The sequence below is a fragment of the Dendrobates tinctorius genome, unplaced genomic scaffold, assembly GCF_039654945.1.
Source record: "Dendrobates tinctorius isolate UK_male_01 unplaced genomic scaffold, ASM3965494v1 ptg000103l, whole genome shotgun sequence".
Lineage (NCBI taxonomy): Eukaryota > Metazoa > Chordata > Amphibia > Anura > Dendrobatidae > Dendrobates > Dendrobates tinctorius.
In genome coordinates this window covers 40,942,113-40,959,281 of record NW_027361771.1, presented here as the reverse complement: position 1 = coordinate 40,959,281, position 17,169 = coordinate 40,942,113, and the positions used below count along the sequence as shown (strand labels likewise).

The 17,169-nt window shown below is 44.4% G+C and overlaps 1 protein-coding gene across 2 annotated transcripts in view; it reads right to left on the bottom strand.

Annotated features, from left to right (window-relative positions):
• Positions 1 to 17,169, bottom strand: part of LOC141100080 (centromere protein Q-like) — a 74,450-nt gene that overhangs the window by 53,660 nt on the left and 3,621 nt on the right. For both annotated transcript variants that reach the window (XM_073588284.1, XM_073588283.1), the window contains exons 2-5: positions 16,201 to 16,289; positions 7,170 to 7,224; positions 6,956 to 7,067; positions 2,869 to 2,940 (exon numbers count right to left, since the gene is read on the bottom strand). In XM_073588284.1, the coding sequence (XP_073444385.1) occupies positions 2,869 to 2,940; positions 6,956 to 7,067; positions 7,170 to 7,224; positions 16,201 to 16,269 (308 nt within the window). In that variant the 5' untranslated portion in view covers positions 16,270 to 16,289. The remainder of the gene's footprint in view (positions 1 to 2,868; positions 2,941 to 6,955; positions 7,068 to 7,169; positions 7,225 to 16,200; positions 16,290 to 17,169) is intronic.

The window sequence follows — 17,169 nt, the reverse complement described above, 5'->3', positions numbered from 1 at the left end:
CATAATGCCAAGCACACAGTCAAGCAGTCCAGTGCCAGAGGCAGGAAAGCAACCCCAAAACATCAGGGAACCTCCGCCATGTTTGACTGTAGGGACCGTGTACTTTTCGTTGAATGCCTCTTTTTTCTCCTGTAAACTCTATGTTGATGCTTTTGCCCTAAAAGCTCTACTTTTGTCTCATCTGACCAGAGAACATTCTTCCAAAATGTTTTAGGCTTTTTCAGGTAAGTTTTGGCAAACTCCAGCCTGGCTTTTTTATGTCTCGGGGTAAGAAGTGGGGTCTTCCTGGGTCTCCTACCATACTGTCCCTTTTCATTCAGATGCCGACGGATAGTACGGGTTGACACCGTTGTACCCTCGGACTGCAGGGCAGCTTGAACTTGTTTGGATGTTAGTGGAGGTTCTTCATCCAACATCCGCACAATCTTGCATTGAAATCTCTTGTCAGTTTTTCTTTTCCGGCCACATCTAGAGAGGTTAGCCACAGTGCCATGGGCTTTAAACTTCTTGATGACACTGCGCACGGTAGACACAGGAACATTCAGGTCTTTGGAGATGGACTTGTAGCCTTGATATTGCTCATGCTTCCTCACAATTTGGTTTCTCAAGTCCTCAGACAGTTCTTTGGTCTTCTTTCTTTTCTCCATGCTCAATGTGGTACACACAAGGACACAGGACAGCGGTTGAGTCAACTTTAATCCATGTCAACTGGCTGCAAGTGTGATTTAGTTATTTCCAACACCTGTTAGGTGCCACAGGTAAGTTATAGGTGCTGTTAATTACACAAATTAGAGAAGCATCACATGATTTTTCGAACAGTGCCAATACTTTTGTCCACCCTCTTTGTTATGTTTGGTGTGGAATTATATCCAATTTGGCTTTAGGACAATTCTTTTTGTGTTTTTTCATTTAAGACAAATTAAATGAAGATAATAATACCAAAGAATTTGTGTTTGCATTCATTTTCAGGAAGAAACTGAGTATTATCTGACAGAATTGCAGGGGTGTTAATACTTTTGGCCATGACTGTAAGTACATAGAAATGTATTTGAAATTTCAGCCAGACATTAGGTTTTTCATACTTACATTGGTGCAGCTTGTGCTGTGTGTCCACTCGTGAGCAATCCTTAAAGTATTGTGGAATCCCAGTGCCCACACCATTTTATCACCTTGGTTTAATTTTTTTTTTTACTGTCTAGACCACATTTCAGTCGTGTTTATCTTAAAAACGCATGCGCATAAAAACGCAAGCGTGCGCAAGACCATGCGCACGTATGCGCTCCCATTGGCTCGAATGTGGTGTTTTTGCGCATTCCGTGCGCAAGCGTGCGCATGCGTTTTTTTGACGAGACAGGGCGGAACAAAAAATGCAACATGTTGCGTCTGGCGCGCCTGGCGCGAAAGACAAAAAAACGCATGCGCACGAAAGCGCAAGTATGCGCAAGACCATGCGCACGTCATGTTAATTATAGGTGCGCAGTGCGCATGCGCACGGGTGCGCACGATGCGCTGCGCACAAAAGCGCAAATGTGAAACCAGCCTAATAGGAAACTACTTTTGAATTACAGTGCTTAATTCAGAAGCAAAGTAGCGCCATAATTTAATGCAGATTTTACGGTTATGGTATGCAGGTGACATGACTCACTGGGAGAGCTCCTGAAGTTCCAGAACAGCAGAACCCCCCATAAATGACCCCATTTTACAAACTACACCTCAATGAATTCATCTAAGGGTGCAGTGATAATCGTGACATCACACATTACTACCACAAAAATTTGGTTTTTGCCCCAGATTTTACATTTTTTCAAGGGAAATTGCTAAAAATGGCACCAAAATTTGTCACACAATTTCTGCTGAATGTGGAAAGACCCCATATGTGGTTTTACAGTACTACTTAGCCATACAGTGAGACTTGGGAGGGACAGAACGCCATTTGTCTTCTGGAGCACAAATGTTCCAAGAATAGCTTGCAGCCTTGAAATACAGAGCCCCTAAGTGCTGAAAGAGAATACCCCCTTCAACTGACCCCATGTTTTAAATTATACCCCTTTGGTAATTTACCACCAAGTGTACTGATCATTTTGAGTCCATGGAGTTTTTCCGGAAAAGAGCAGCAATGGATGTTGCTGAGTGAAAATTGCAAATCAGCTATTCTAGTGCCTGTACATTAAGCCCAGCTCTTATTTCTGGAGACATGACACAGTAAATTAAGCGGGCTCTCATCACTACAGAAATGCCAAAAGTCAACGTTAAATATGGTTTAGTCACACTGTGGGGCTCAGAAGAGAGGGAGGAATTTAGATTTGGGAATGCAGAATTCATTGGATTTCTTTTGGGGGGTGAGGAGCCATTTTGGTTTTTCCAGTGTCATGACGCAGCGTCATGCGTCCGTAGGCGGAGCTACCGGCGGAGGCGCAGCAGGGGGCGGGGCTTAGTGTCGGCTGTGCGCAGCCCGACGCTGCGGCCATAAACGCTAATGTGAAACTAGCCAAAGAGCTCAGTATAGAGCGCAGAATAACTGAGCCGAGCCTTGCTGCGATCTTTGAAATGAACAAATCATTTGAGTATTCTGTGAAAGCCACTCTTGTACTTGAACATATGAGACCTAATAATTGGTATTTCTTGCTTCTAACAAGTATGTCCTCTAGAGACTTCTGACTTTCTAGGTAGGGTAACAGATATAAAATGTACATACTCCAAAAGCACCAAACATGTTTTCTACAATTCAATTTTCATATATGCCTGTGTTAACTTATATGCATGTATGGATAGCGGAATCAGGCACCAATGATTAACAGCATCCTTTAACACAGATCAGAAAGATGGCAGCCATGATAGACTTTCCCCAAGGGGCACAATGGGAATTACCTTTGCTTAAGATGAGAGAGATGATGTTGTGGCGATTCAATGGCGGAAACTTTTTTCTTGCTCAACACTGACCTAGGACACAACAAAGTAATGTAGCATATAAAAAGGCATATTTTAGATCCCCATGTGTGGAGGACAACTACTTTTTGAGGTACAGCGCCAAGCTCTGAAGACTAGAGGTGCCATATTGGAGTTCAGATTTTTTTCTAAAATGGTTTAGGGTGTCATGTTACATTGGAAGAGCCCCTGATGCGCCAGAATAGAAGAACCCCTGTAACGTGTCTCCACTATCTGTGGACGGGGAGTACTCACTTGGCTGGTCGTTGAGGAATACGCTGGGACACTCAGGGTTAAAAAGTCTATTCGGTTTATTAAGACACAGCATAAACAGAATTTCAGGTACTTGGTAACATGCAGCACCCCATGCAGCATCCGTCAACCGTTCGGCTCTTCAGTACCCATGGTCCTCGTTGAGCCCTGATGAGCTTACTACGGATTAGTGTCCATTCACTATCCGTTCCGACCGCACAAGTTCCCAGATAATTGTTATGCTCAGAGGCGTCATCTCCGGAGGTAAATCACATGCCTCCTCACTCTGGCTCATACTAGCCAGCACTGCCGCCCGTGCCCAAACACACAGGCTACATCTTAGGTCTTTAGACACACCCCTTTGGGTGAGTTATGTAGGTGAATGGACCCACCCATCTCTCCAAGTCACCTGGAAGCCTTCCCAAGGTATATTAAACCTCAGCAGTAGATCTGCCGAGCCAAAACAAGCACAAGCTTCCATCACACGGCCATGTACCTCTGATACATACCTCCCATTAAAGGGAATTTGTCACCTCATTTTTGCCCTATGAGATGCGGCCACCGCCATCAGGGGCTTATCTACAGCATTCTGTAATGCTGTTGATAAGCCCCCGATGTAACCTGAAAGATAAGAAAAACGAGTTAGATTATATTTACTTGGGGGTCCGGTCCGATGGGTGTCGTGGTCCGGTCTGGCGCCTCCCATCTTCATGCGATGACGTCCTCCTCCTTAGTTCTGCCGCGGCTCCTGCGCAGGCGTACTATATCTGCCCTATTGGAAGACAGAGTAAAGTACTGCAGTGCGCAGGCGCTGGACCTCTCTGACCTTTCCCGACGCCTGCACACTGCAGTACTCTGCCCGCAATAGGAGCCGCGGCAGAAGTAAGGAGGAGGACTTCATCGCTAGAAGATGGAAGGCGCCAGACCGCGACACCCATCAAACTAGACCGGACCCCCGTGTGAGTATAATTCAGCTAGTTTTTCTTATCTTTCAGGTTACATGGGGGGCTTATCTACAGCATTCTGGAATCCATCCATAGACAGCTGTTTCGGGGTATTGCCCCTCATCAGTGTGGAGTAGGAAACTGGCCAGTAGGAGCAATGCCTAGTAGTAGTAGTGGTGTCTCCGCAGTGTTGGATGTTCATCTCCATGAGTTCATTCATCCTCATTTTTCACAGTCTTCTACTAGGCATTGCTCCTACTGGCCAGTTTCCTACTCCACACTGATGAGGGGCAATACCCCGAAACAGCTGTCTGTGGATGGATACCATGTTTTGGCATAAGTGGTTTCCTTCATTGGAGACTGCCCTTCCCCTGGTTGCTCCTTCCCGGGGAAAGACCTGGCTAGTCATTGCTTGCGTTGAGAAACATGGATGGTGTCTCCGCGGCTTGTGTTTTGCATGTTTTGCATATTTTCCCATAAGGGATGGGGGCATTGCTCTAGAATCACTGCATTGAGAAACATGTGATGGTGTCTCCGCAGTGTTGGATGCTGATCTCCATGAATTCATTCATCCTCATTTTTCACCAAATGTGGTTTAGGCACACTGTGGAGCTCAGAAGGGAGGGGAGCATTTGGATGTGGGAATGCAGAATTCACTAGATTTCTTTTGGGAGCGAGGAGAGATGGCACAAAGGCTGTGGAAAAGCGCTATCAGTAACGAGGAAACGCCCTATTTTTCCATTGACTGTCGACAGGCCTGAGTGGTGAATTGCTTTTTTTGTGGATGGAGTTGAAACATTTGTTGGAAACATTTTACATAACATTTGGGATCATATTTGTTTGGCACTCTACGCTGAGACTTACATCAGGGATTACATCTAAATCTCCGAATGACGTGATTCAGAGGAAACCCCAGAGAGATCCTTTCACTATAATGAGGCAGCAGAGTTTCTCTGGACTCCGTATAGCCTTGGTATAGTGGTGTCCTTTTATGGGGTGCACAAAACTTGTCAACCTCGTTTTTATTCACAAAAAGATGTACACCGCAGATCATAGGCCAGATGGCATCCACAACATCTCCATCCGCCTCATTAGAGTGAATCTTTAGGCAGGGGTTCTGTCAGAATCACGTATTTCATAGATTTACATGACAACCCCTCTGTAAGCGCTCGGGACATGTTTGACGAGCCTTACTACGATCATTGGGAGGCAGAATGAACAATGGGTAAAGAATTGGTTTTATTTTTTTTTTTTTACATGGTTCCCCGTGCGGTATAAGTGATTATACGAATTTATTCTTCAATTCGGTGCGATTTCAGAAATTCTATCACACAATAAAAAGGCTTTTTATATTGCAAAAACTTTGCATCACCATATTTCGAGAGTCATCATTTTTTTTTTTTTTATTTCTGCCAACAGTAATATGAGGGCTTTTTTTTGCTGAACAAGTTGACGTTTTTACTCATACAATTTTCGTTCACAACATTTTTGATCGCTTTCTATTCCGATTTTTGGGAGTCAGAATGAACAAAATTCAGCAATTCAGGTATTATTTATTTTTTTTATGCCGTTCACCATGTGGTACGATAACAGAGATACCATGTTTACATTAAAAATATATATATTTTGCTGCTTTTGCACAATAATTGCTGGTTTTATAGAAAAAAAAGCATTGTTTTTGCATAGCTATATTTGGAAAGCGAACTTTTTTATTTATTCACTAATAGAGCTGTACAGCGGCTTGTTGTTTGCGGCACAAGATGACATTTTCAGTGGTGCCATTTTTATTTCTATTCGACTTTAGCACATTTTATTCCACTTTTTGTTTGGAACTATAATGAAAAAGCATAGCTTTTGGCCAGTTTTCTATTTAATTTTTTTACTGTATTCACCAAAGGGGTTTACTAGTGTGACAGATTTATAAGTTGGGTCATTGTGGACGCAGTGATATCACATATGTGCAATTTTTGTTTTTTACATAAATGCATATTTATTCGTATAATTTTTTTCACATTTTTTTGTTCTTTATTTTGTGATTTTAAAAATATTTTCTACCATTTATTTTTAACTTTTTCCCCCCTCAATGGGACTTTAACTTTCTTTTTTTTTTTTTACTCTGATCAATGATGTGCATTGCAATGCACCAGCACTGCAATGCAATAAACCCATCAGTGTTACAATGACTGACAGAAGCCTCTTAGACCACGCGCTGAGCATGGTCTAATAGGCTTGCCGTAGCAGGCTAACCCGGAGGTCATCGTGGCGACCTTTGGTTGACATGGCAACGATCACGCCCTCGCACCACAGGGTGCGGAACGGAAGGGAGATGGAGCCTTCTTTTCCTCTCCCAGCCTTTTAAAATGTTGCAATTGATAAGATTGTGGCCTTTAATGGTTTAAATGGCCCAGGGCGGTGCGGACACCGCTCCTGACAGTGACAGCCGAGTCTCGCCTTTAACGTAAACCGAGCTCCCATTGGCGATCGCGAGGGCACAGCTTTTGTGCCCCACACGATTGCCATTATGCACCCATATGTCGGGAATCAATATCTGACCAAGGTTTATGGGTACATCAAAGTTCGTGAAGGGCTTAAAGAATAACTTTTAATATTCCATAAATCTATAATTGTTTTTGTTTGTTTTTTAAGAAACTGTGCTGGGGACCAAGATTTTCTGAAAGGGAATTTAACTTAAAAGGAATAGTGGATCATAAAATATCTCACAAGTTCCTTTGATATGTCACTTATAATTGGATCATTCACATGATTGTCGGACCTACAACGATCTTTGGGACACATGGTATATATAAAATATTTATAAAAGAAATATTACTTACATCTCTGCAGTGTTAAAACAAGCCTCAATGTACTGTAAAACGGCAATGTGAAGGGGACGTGCATTTTGCCTTTTTATCAGCTGCCCATCCTTATCCTCAGGTGAATTACTACCTGTAGGCAGATCACATATTTCAGCATGAAGCCTAATCCTAACACCAATGAATGCATACAACCCAAGTAGCTGTGCCAGAAATGACGTGTTTTGTCATTTACGTTGTCTTTTCCCAGATGTCTGTTCTTCTGAGCCTTTCATCTTACGTTTCTTGACCTGTGGACAGAAAACAAGTTCTGATTTCACCTATTAATCCCTTTACCCCCAAGGGTGGTTTGCATGTTAATGACCAGGCCAGTTTTTACATTTCTGACCAGTGTCCTGGAACGCTTCCATGGATCCTGGTGATTCTGACACTGTTTTCTTGTGAAATATTGTACTTCATGATAGCGGTAAAGTTTTTGATATTACTTGCGTTTGTGAAAAAAACTGAAATTTGGCAAAAATTTCGCAATTTTTCACCTTTGAATTTTCATGCCCTCAAATCACAGAGATATCTCACATAAAATACTTAATAAGTAACATTTCCCACATGTCTACTTTATATCAGCACAATTTTGACCAATTTTGACAATTGGGACCACATCACATTTGAAGTCACTTTGAGGGGTCTATATGATAGAAAGCACCCAAAAGTGACACCATTCTAAAAACTGTACCCCTCAAGGTGCTCAAAACCACATTCATGAGGTTTATTAACTCTTCAGGTGATTCACAGGAACTTTTGGAATGTTTAAAAAAACGAACATAAAACAATGGTTCCAGGAGAAATTAATCCCAAAAACTGTTGTGCAATTTGTCCTGAGTACACCGATACCCCATATATGCAGGTAAACCACTGTTTGTGTGCATGGCAGAGCTCGGAAGGGAAGGAGCGCCGTTTGACTTTTCAATGTAAAATTGGCAGGAATTGAGATCGGACGCTATGTCGCATTTGGAGAGCCCCTGATGCGCCTAGATAATGGAAACCCCCCACAAGTGACACCATTTTGGAAGCTAGACCCCCCTTAGGAACTCATCTAGATGTGTGGTGAGCACTTTGAACCCCAAGTGTTTCATAGAAGTTTATAACGTAGCGTCCTTAAATTTAAAAAAATTTCCACAAAAATGATATTTTCACCCCCAATTTTTTATTTTCCCAAGGGTAACAGAAAAAATTGGACCACAAGAGTTATTGTGCAATTTGTCCTGAGTATGCTAATACTCCATATGTGAGGGTAAACCACTGTTTGGGCACATGGCAGAGTTCAGAAGGGAAGGAGAACCAGATTTTACTGTTATGATTTGCAGGTGCCATGACCCACTGTGAGAGCCCAAGAGGTGCCAAAACAGCAGAACCCCCCATAAGTGACCACATTTTATGAACTACACCTCTCAATGAATTCATCTAGGGGTGCAGTGATGATATTGACACCATGGATGTGTTACAGAATTTTAAACCATTGGGTAGTGCTTACACAATAACTACATTTTTACCACCAAAATTTTGTTTTAGTCAAAGATTTTGCATTTTCACACAAGAAGTGGGTAAAAATGGCAAACAAAATTTGTCCCACAATTTCTACTGAATGTGGCAATACCCCATATGTGGCTGTACAGTGCTACTTAGCCATGCGGAGAGACTCGGGAGGAACGGAGCACTATTTGCCTATTCAAGTGAATGGGTCTGTACACACGTGCATACGCATAACACACATGGATGTCATCCATGTGACACGCATCGGCGCCGGGGAAGAAGCGTTACAGTAAGCGCTGTTCCCCAGCGCTGGGTGCTGAACACGGCTCTCATCATTCTTCCCTACTTGTGCCGATTGCCGGCAGAGCAGGGGAGAATGATGAGAGCCGTGTTCAGCACCCGGTGCCAGGGAACAGCGCTTACTGTAAGGCCAAGTGCCCACGGTGCAGAAATGCTGCGGAAATGTCCGCAGCATTTCTGCAACTCCCTGCTGCAGGTAAAAGGCATGCAGAATTCGAATGCGTTTTACCGGAAAACACAAGCGTTTTGCAAGCGTTTTTAGCTTGCAGAATGCTTGCGCTTTTCCAAGCGATTTGAAGCATCGCTTGGAAAAGTGATTGACAGGTTGGTCACACTTGTCAAGCATATTGCTTGACAAGTGTGACCAACTTTTTACTATTGATGCTGCCTATGCAGCATCAATAGAATGTTAAAAGTAATAAAAATCGGGATATACTCACCTTCTGTTGACCCCCGGAGCCCTCCCGCCTCTCAGCGACGCTGCCAGACATCTTTCGTTCCCTAGGATGCCTTGTGACAATGACCTCTGATGACGCAGCGGTCTCACGAGACCGCTACGTCAGAGGTCATTCGCGCAATGCATCCCTGGGAACGGAAGATGTTGGCAGCGTGGCTGACAGGCGGGAGGGCTCCGGGAGTCAACAGAAGGTGAGTATATGCCGATTTGTATTACTTTTAACATTCTATTGATGCTGCATAGGCAGCATCAACAGTAAAAAGTTGGTCACCTCTCCTCCAGACCCTGGGTACCATCTGCACATGAAGCGCTCATTTCACGCATGGTGGGCATAGCCACATGCGTAAAGTGAGCGTTTCAATGCAATCACATGGCGGCGGAATCGCCGTGATTCCGCAGACATAATGGACATGCTGTGGATTTTACCGCTATGCGATTCCGCAGCGGTAAAATCCACAGCATTATTATTATTATTTATATAGCGCCATTAATTCCATGGTGCTGTACATGAGAAGGGGGGTTACATACAAAGTTATAGATATTGTTAACATTAAACAAATTTACAGTGACAGACTGGTACAGAGGGGAGGGGACCCTGTCCTTGCGGACTTACATTCTACGGGATAGTGGGGAAGAGACAGAAGGTCGGGGGTGCAGCAGCTCTAGTGGTGATGAGACGGCAGCTCAGGCGGTGGTGAGGCGGCAGAATGGTCATTGCAGGCTGTAAGCCTTCCTGAAAAGATGGGTTTTCAGGTTCTGTTTGAAGGATCTGAGGGTGGTGGATAATCGGACGTGCTGAGGCATGGCATTCCAGAGGATAGGGGATATTCGGGAGAAATCTTGGAGGCGGTTGTGTGAGGAACGAATAAGTGTGGAGGAGAGTAGGAGGTCTTGGGAAGATCGAAGATTACGTGAGGGAAGATATTGGGAGATTAGTTCAGAGATATAGGGAGGGGAAAGGTCGTGGATGGCTATGTAGGTCAGTGTTAGTAGTTTGAGCTGGATCCGTTGGGGAATTGGGAGCCAATGGAGGGATTTGCAGAGCGGGGAGACAGGGGAGTAGCGAGGAGAGAGGTGGATTAGTCTGGGGGCACAATTGAGGACAGACTGGACTGGTGCAAGAGAGTTAGCAGGGAGGCCACAGAGGAGAGTCAAGGTGGGAGATGATGAGGGCATGTACAAGAGTTTTAGTAGATTAAGGACTGAGGAAGGGACGTATTCTGGAAATATTTGGGCACAGCAACTGCGGAATTGCATGGGGATGCGTTTTTGAAGCGCTTCCGCGGCAGAAACGCATAAAAAATGCAACGTGGACACACAGCCTAAAGTTTCTTCCCTGGCGCCCGTCCTTGTGGTACTGATGCAGCACACGCATACCACATGTGTGCCACAAGTATTACACACACGGACACCGATATCTCCGGTATTGGAAATATCAGGACGTGTGAAATAGGTCTTACAGCGGGTTTTTATGTTTGGGAGCTGTCACACATTAAAAGACACCTTTTATTGCAAAAAATAGTTTTAGCATCAGCATACTTTGAGAGCTATAATTTTTCCATATTTTGGCCCACAGAGTCAAGTGAAGTCTTGTTCTTTGTGGGACGAGCTGACGTTTTCATTTCTATCATTTTCGGGCACATGACATCTTTTGATTGCTTTTCATTCCGATTTTCGGGAGGCAGAATGAACAAAAACCAGCAATTCATGATTTTCTTTTTTTTTTTTCTGCGGGGGGGGGGGACGTGCATCGCTTTATTCTGAGAGCTATAAATTTTTCCAGTGATGGAACTGTATGGCAGCTTGTCTTTTGTGGGACAAGATGACGTTTTCAGCTGTACCATAATTTATATCCGTCTTTTTGATCGCGTGTTATTCCATCTGTAGGCTACAGAAGTTGCCAGCGCTGCACGTACTGAACACTGACCTGAGAGACTTCCTGATCATGCACTGCGCATGACAGGAAGTTTCTCAGCTCTGGTAACCCGGATGTCGTTATGACTAGAGTTGAGCGACTTTGGTCGTATCCGGTTTCGAGAAACCCGAATGAAACAAAATTTGTTTCGGATGAAACTGGTCCGACTAGGGCAAAAAAAAGTCGGTGTTTCGTCTGAAACCCGACCCCAATGCAAGTCAATGGGGAATAAAAGTCAGCATTGAGTGGATGAAAGTAGCGCCAATTGACTTTTTTGGCTGGAATTGAGATCGGATGCCATGTCGCGTTTGGAAAGCCCCTGATGTGCCAAAACAGTGAAAACCCCTCACAAATGACCACATTTTGGAAACTAGACCCCCCAAGGAACTTATCTAGATATGTAGTGAGAACTTTGAACCCCCAAGGGCTTCACAGAAGTTTATAATGTACAGTCGTACAATTAAAAAAAATGATCTTTTCACCCCCGAGGGTTACCCACCAAGGGTAACAGGACCCCAAAAGTTATTGTGCAATTTATCCTGAGTACGCCGATACCCCATATGTGGGGGTAAACAAATATTTGGGCGCATGGCAGAGCTCGGAAGGGAAGTAGCGCCAATTGACTTTTTTGGCTGGAATTGAGATCGGATGCCATGTCGCGTTTGAAAAGCCCCTGATGTGCCAAAACAGTGAAAACCCCTCACAAATGACCCCATTTTGGAAACTAGACTCCCCCAAGGAACTTATCTAGATGTGTGGTGAGCACTTTGAACTCCCAAGTGCTTCACAGAAGTTTATAACACCTGGGCGTGAAAATAAAAATCATATTTTTTCCACAAACATGATCTTTTAGTCTCCAATTTTTACATTTTAGCAAGGGTAACAAGGGAAATTGGACCCCGAAAGTTGTTGTCCAATTTGTCCTGAGTACGCTGATACCCCATATGTGGGAGAAAACTACTGTATGGGCACACGTCGGGGCTCGGAAGGGAATTAGTGACGTTTTGGAATGCAGACTTTGATGGAATGTTCTGCGGGTGTCATGTTGCCTTTGGAGAGCCCCTGATGTGCCTAAACTGTGGAAAACCCCACATGTGACCCCATTTTAGAAACTAGACCACCCCCAAGGAACTTATCTTGATGTGCGGTGAGAACTTTGAACCCCCAAGTGCTTCACAGAAGTTTATAACGTAGAGCCATAAAAATAAAAAATCATTTTTTTCCACAAAATGATATTTTTCCCCCAATTTTTTATTTTCCCAAGGGTAACAGGACAAATTGCACAACAAATTATTGGGGTCAAATTTCTCCTGAGTAGGCTGATACCCCATATGTGGGGGTAAACCACTGTTTGGGCGCATGGCAGAGCTTGGAAGGGAAGGAGCACCGTTTGACTTTTTGAAAGCAGAATTGGCTGGAATTGAGATCAGACGCCATGTTGCTTTTGGAGAGCACCTGATGTGCCCAAACAGTGGAAACCCCCCAATTCTAACTTCAACCCTAACCCTAATCTCAGCCCGAGCCCTAACCCTAAGATGTGTGCACATGTTGCGGATTCTGCTGCAGATCCGCAATGGATTTGGCCCTGCGGATCCACAGCAGTTTCTGCTGCGTTGTACAGTATCTTTATATTCAATGGCAAATGAAAAACGCAGTGCACATGCTGCGGATGTTTCCATGCAGGTTTGCTGCGGTTTTAAATCCGCAGCATGTCACTTCTTTGTGCGGAATCCGCAGCGGTTTGACTCCTGCTCCATTACCAGGTGTCAAAATGCAGGGGAAAACCGCAGGCTAATCCGCACTAAATCCGCAGGTAAAACGCAGGTCATTTGACCTGCGGATTTAGCAAAATCTGCGCAGAAAAATCCACAGCAGAATCCGCATCGTGTGCACACAGCCTTACCCTAGCCCTTTCCCTAATGGGAAAATGGAAATAAATACTTTTATTATTTTTCCCTAACTTAGGGGGTGATAAAGGGGGGTTTAATTTACTATTTATGGCGGGCTTTTATGTTTGGCAGCCGTCACATGCTAAAAGACGCTTTTTATTGTAAAAATAGTTTTTGCATCACCACATTTTGAGAGCTACAATTTTTCCATATTTTGACACACCGAGTCATGTGAGGTCTTATTTTTTGCGGGACGAGTTGATATTTTTATTGGTACCATTTTTGGGCACGTGACATTTTTTGATCACTTTTTATTCCAATTTTTGGGATGCAGAATGAACAAAAACCAGCATTTCATGAATTTCTTTTGGTGGGGTGCTTTTACAACGTTCCGCGTGTGGTAAAATTGATAAAGCGGTTTTATTCTTTGGGTCAGTACAATTACAGCGATACCTCTTATATTTTTTTATGTTTTGGCGCTTTTATGCAATGAAAACAATTTTACATAAAAAATTATTTTTGCATCGCTTTTTTCTGCGAGCTATAACTTTTTTATTTTTTCATTGATGACGCTCTATGGCGTCTCATTTTTTGCAGGACAACATGACATTTTCAGTGGTACAATGGTTATATATATCAGTCTTTTTGATTGCGCGTTATTGCACTTTTTGTTCGGCGGTATGATGATAAAGCATTGTTTTTTGCTTGTTTATTATTATTTTTTAAGGAGTTCGCTAAAGGGGTTAACTTGTGGGACAGTTTTATAGGGCGGGTCGCTACAGATGTGGCGATGCTACTGTAAATATGACACCGGGCCCCCATAGAGCTCCGGTGTTCCTGATGGCGAGTGGGCCCCCTGCCTGCTCTGAGCCCCAGCCCAGGTGCTGACGCCGACCCTGCTGCCCTCTATTAAAGTGAAGTGAATATTCACTGCTCTCTGCCCATGGGCGTAGAATGCAGTAAATAGTCATGTCTCTTTAGCAGGGGGCATAGATTTAGCCGCAGCAGCCGGCTCCTGCCACCTGTCACCCGCTGCTGCACTGCTGGCGCCTGGCGGGTCCCCCGACTCACGGGCCACGTAACAGCTCCATGGTGTGCTGCTATTAGCGGACTAGTCTGAAGGATCATTTTAACTCCCAATTATTAATTGATCAGGATCCCCATACACATTACTGTTGGCAGACATTAGTCTAATGAATATGGGTATGGGGTGGAGTAAGGGTGACTGCACACAGTGCAGATTTTTCCGCACGGATTTGCAGGTAAAACCACAGGTAAAGTGACCTGCGGTTTATCTACAGATTTGCCTGCGGTTTTCCCCTGCGGTTTGACACCTGGACAATGGAACAGGTGTCAAACTGCTGCAGAATCCGCAGAAAGAATTGACATGCTGCATTTTTAAAACCGCAGCAAATCTGCGCGGAAAAATCCGCAGCATGTGCACTGCGGATTTGAAATCCCATTGCTTAGCATTGTACTGTACAATGCCTATGGAACTGCTGCGGATCCGCAGGACCAAATCCGCTGCGGATCCGCAGCAGAATCCGCAACGTGTGCACATACCCTTAGGGTTTTCCCCTTCCTCAAGCTTTATACTAGGTCTCCTCTTGGACAGCACAGCTACAATTTATAAATTACATGACCTCCAGCAAGACTAAGATTGGATGCTAATTTATATTAGAAAGATATAAGACTACAAAACAAAGTTAGCAAGATACTTCTTACATTTATTCTGCAGTAGAACAACAATCCCACACACAGTCAATGTACTTAACCCCTTCACGACATGACATACATTAATGTCTACCTCGTGTCTACCTCTTTCCTCATAGACTGTAAGCTTGCAAGCAGGGCCCTCATTCCTCTTGGTATCTGTTATGATCTATGTGATTATTGTTATGCTGTAATGTCTATTGTCTGTACAAATCCCCTCTGAAATGTAAAGTGCTGCGGAATATGTCGGCGCTATAGAAATAAAATTTATTATTATATTATTAATGTCTTTATTCATGTCCCTTGCTTTTGCCTGCATCTTTCCAGGCAGATAATGGCTGACTTAATCAGCCGCTATATGCCTTTAACAGTCGCAGCTGTTAAGAGAAATGAATATTTAGAATTCAGGTTAAGTATCAGCATATGTGACCGCCACCGCAGCAGGAAGCTGGCGGCTGACACTGCGCGCTACTGAAGAGAAGTGAATGTTTATCTCCGATGAACAGTCCCGGTGAGTACTCCGGAAGCTGTGCTTTGCTGGTGGGAAGTGCATGAAGTCCCTCCCATGTGCTGCTTACAAGCATTAAGCAGCTGCTGGCACAGGAGCAGGATACTGCGAGGGAGCGGAGGAAGGTAAGTGTAATGTTTCTTTTTAAAGCTTTCCTGTTGAGGCCATGCATACCAGGAACAGGATGGGGCCAATCATACCAGAATAAGGATGGGACCAATCATACCAGGAACAGGATGGGGCCATGTATACCAGGACTGGGATGGGGGCTAATCATACCATGGTAAGGATGGGGCCATGCATACCAGGACTGGGATGTGGGCCAATCATACGAGGACTGTGATGGGGCCATGCATACCAGGATAAAGATGGGGCCATGCATACCAGGACTGGGATGGGGGCCAATCATACGAGGACTTTGATGGGGCCATGCATACCAGGATAAAGATGGGGCCATGCATACCAGGACTGGGATGGGGGCCAATCATACCAGGTTAAGGATGGGCCATGAATACTTGAACAAAATGGGGACCCTGTATTCCAGTATAGCATGAGGGCTATCATTCCTGCCAGGATAAGGATGCGGGGGCCATGCATACCAGGCTAGGGATGACGGGGCCATGCATACGAGGCTAGGGATGACGGGGCCATGCACACCAGGCTAGGGATGAGGGGGCCATGCACACCAGGATGGGGATGAGGGGACCATATTTACCAGGATAGGTGATATTAAGTACAGAATTGACCACATTTCTTGCTTCAGTTTTGTTTTCCTAACTTCCTCCTCTAAAACCTAGGTGCGTCTTATGGTAGGGTGCATTTTATAGTCCGAAAAATACGGTAAATTTAGGGGGGGCATTCCTGAGCCCAGATATCTAACACTGAATTCACTTATTGCAGACCTTCTTGCACAATAGGTTAGTGCTGCTTCCAAAGTAACAGAGAAAGGCTTACTCGTGTATCACTGTTCGACTTCACAGTCCTTTCAAATGTGACTCTGGTGCTTTGTCGTTTCGGGGCCATCTTTCTGTCAGTTGGGTTACCTGGAATATACATGGAAATCACTTTTTGGGATACTTGCTTAAGGTTTCGTTCATGATTATTTTTCCAACACAATTGGCTTTTAGTACATATCTCTATATATAAAAATGAATGTGTGTGTTGGTGTCACAAACCAATCACAAAGCATCTTTCATTTCACCAGAGCTGGTTAAAAGAAGCTGAGCTGTGATTGGTTGCTATGACCAACAGTTTTCCCACTTGACAACACCTCAGCAGACACTGACATGGTGGGAGAAATCTAACATCCCTGGGAACATAAGCTCCCAGACATTGTCTGCCCCACTGAAAGGAACAGAGAGCACATGACAGAAATGAATCCCCCTCCCGTGCCCATATACCCATCACACATCCTCCATCCCATAGGCACATCTTCCCTCTTAAAGGGATCATTGGTATGGAAGACAGAGCAAATCCATCCAGCGCTTTGGTTTTGACCCCAGGCCTCTCTTAAAGGGATCCCCTGTATGGAAGTTAGGACAGTTCCACTCACCTCTGTGGTTCTGACCCCAGGGTTCTATTAAAGGGATCATTGGTATGGAAGTTAGGGCAAATCCACTCAGCGCTCTGGTTCTGACGCCAGGCCTCTCTAAAAGGGATCCCCAGTATGGAAGCTAGGACCGTTCCACTCAGCGTCCTGGTTCTGACTCCAGGCTGACGGGATGATGTGGGATATTAATGGTAGTTGTCCGGTGGCTCTGGCTGATGGGATGATGTGGGATATTAGGAGTAGTAGTCCAGGAGTAGTAGGCAAAATGAGGTGAGAGAGAGAGAATGTTTTTTTTTTGTCCGGCACCCAGACAGAATTTCGGGTTAAATCAGTGTCTGGAGGATCCGCCGGCCAAAAAAACGTTGCAAGCTCCG